The 1,728-nt window shown below is 66.4% G+C and overlaps 1 protein-coding gene across 1 annotated transcript in view; it reads left to right on the plus strand.

Moving 5' to 3' along the window:
* ODAD1 (outer dynein arm docking complex subunit 1) overlaps positions 1-1,244 on the plus strand; it is a 23,623-nt gene extending 22,379 nt beyond the window's left edge. Inside the window, exons 15-16 of the mRNA XM_077747313.1 lie at positions 64-252; positions 342-1,244. Coding sequence (XP_077603439.1) covers positions 64-252; positions 342-875 — 723 coding nt within the window. The 3' untranslated portion in view covers positions 876-1,244. The remainder of the gene's footprint in view (positions 1-63; positions 253-341) is intronic.
* Positions 1,245-1,728: the final 484 nt, after the last annotated feature.

Consider the following 1,728-nt stretch of genomic DNA (forward strand, 5'->3'; position numbering starts at 1 on the left):
TGCCAGAGGAATAGAGGCTGCTGAGGACCCAGCTGGCTCCAGGGAGACCCGGAAAGGGCCAAGGGCATCTGGCTGGCCGGAGCACGGTCAAGGTCTCTGGGTATAGCGACGAGGAGCCCTTGGCCTCGTGCGGGGCTGAGCGCCCCCCCTTCCTGCCTTCCCCCCCACTTCAGGGACGACCCCCCAGGCTTCGAGCCCAAAGAGGACTATCCGATGAGCAAGGAAGAGCTGCGCAGCCACGTGACCAAGTTGGTGAGGACGGGGCAGCCGCAGGGCTCGGGGCAGGCCCTCCGCCCCCTTGCAGGACCCTGACCCTAACCCCTCGCCCCCCACCCCCCCAGCTCGAGGCGCGGGAGCAGCAAGCAAAGGAATTAGCTGAGGGCATGAGGAAGGTCGACAGCGACCCGAGCGTCCCCAGCCTCTCCATGACCCAGAGGGTGAGCTCAGGCTCCCCCATGATGGCCGCCAGGAGCCCCAGCGGGGTCCCCGGCTCCATCCTGAGCCAGAGGACTAGTGGCATCCTGGCGTCCAGCGGAGGCCGCGCCGCCGCCTCCAGCATGGGCCGCGTCACCTTTGATGAGCCCGGCTCCAGCACCGGCCACGTCACCTACGGTTCTGCCAGCGCGGTGGGGGTGCCCGCATCCAGCCGGGGCTCAACCGGGGGCCGCGTGACCTTCCGAACCCCGAGCTCGAGCAGCTACCTGGGGTCCACCGGATACGTGAGGTCCAGCGGGGGTCACGACAGCCCCTTGGGTTCGGAGAGCAGAGGCACCGGGTCCGAGTCGAGCGGAGGCCTGGGGTCTAGCAGAGGCCAGGGCTCTAGCCCTGTCCCGACCTCCGGCACCGGCCCGGGCTCCAGCACCAGCAAAGAGTAGGCTCTCCCCACTGCCCCCTGCTCCCGCCCTGGGCTCCCTGCAAGGCTCTGCCCTGAGATTCCCTGTAGCTCTCCCGGGTCCAGCCCTCTGGGAGTGCGGCTGCACCTCCCCTTCCCCGCGTCCCTATGTCTACCTGCTCCTCGTCGTCGTCTCCTCAGCTCTGTCTCCCGGTCCCTTTCTCTTCCCAGCCCCCGTTTCCCTTCCTGTCGTCTCGGCTTCCCATTCGGTGTGTGTGTGTCTTGTGTTCCCATCTCTGCCCCCGTCTCCGCTGGCTCCTCGCCTCCCGTTTCTGCTTCCCCACTTCTCATCTTCTAATTCCCTCTCTTGTCGCTGCCTTCTGGGCTCTCCGTGTACCTCATGTCCCCGTCTCTGTAGCCNAAGACTCAGGCCGCCCCGGGTTTGAAGCCGGCCCCATCATTTGGGAGCCTGGTGGGTGGACTCCTGGGCCTGAGACCCTCTGGCCATGGAATGGGGGGCCGCGGGGACTTCCTGGGCTGACCCGAGAATTGGATGGACTGACCCATGGGAAGCAGAGGGTCAGCTGGGACAGAAGGTGGCCCTGGTGCCGCTGAGCAAGCAGGGGGGCCTCCCTGTGGTCACCGTAGGAGGTCGGTTCCCCGCAGATCCTCCTTTTCTCTGCGGTGGCCATGACCCCTGCCCTGTGCTAGGTGATGGGGCAGCNTGTGTTCCCATCTCTGCCCCCGTCTCCGCTGGCTCCTCGCCTCCCGTTTCTGCTTCCCCACTTCTCATCTTCTAATTCCCTCTCTTGTCGCTGCCTTCTGGGCTCTCCGTGTACCTCATGTCCCCGTCTCTGTAGCCTCTCGGTCCTCGCCCTCCCTGAGAGCCCCCAGTA

Source organism: Crocuta crocuta, unplaced genomic scaffold (genome assembly GCF_008692635.1).
Source record: "Crocuta crocuta isolate KB4526 unplaced genomic scaffold, BGI_CrCroc_1.0 scaffold334, whole genome shotgun sequence".
NCBI lineage: Eukaryota > Metazoa > Chordata > Mammalia > Carnivora > Hyaenidae > Crocuta > Crocuta crocuta.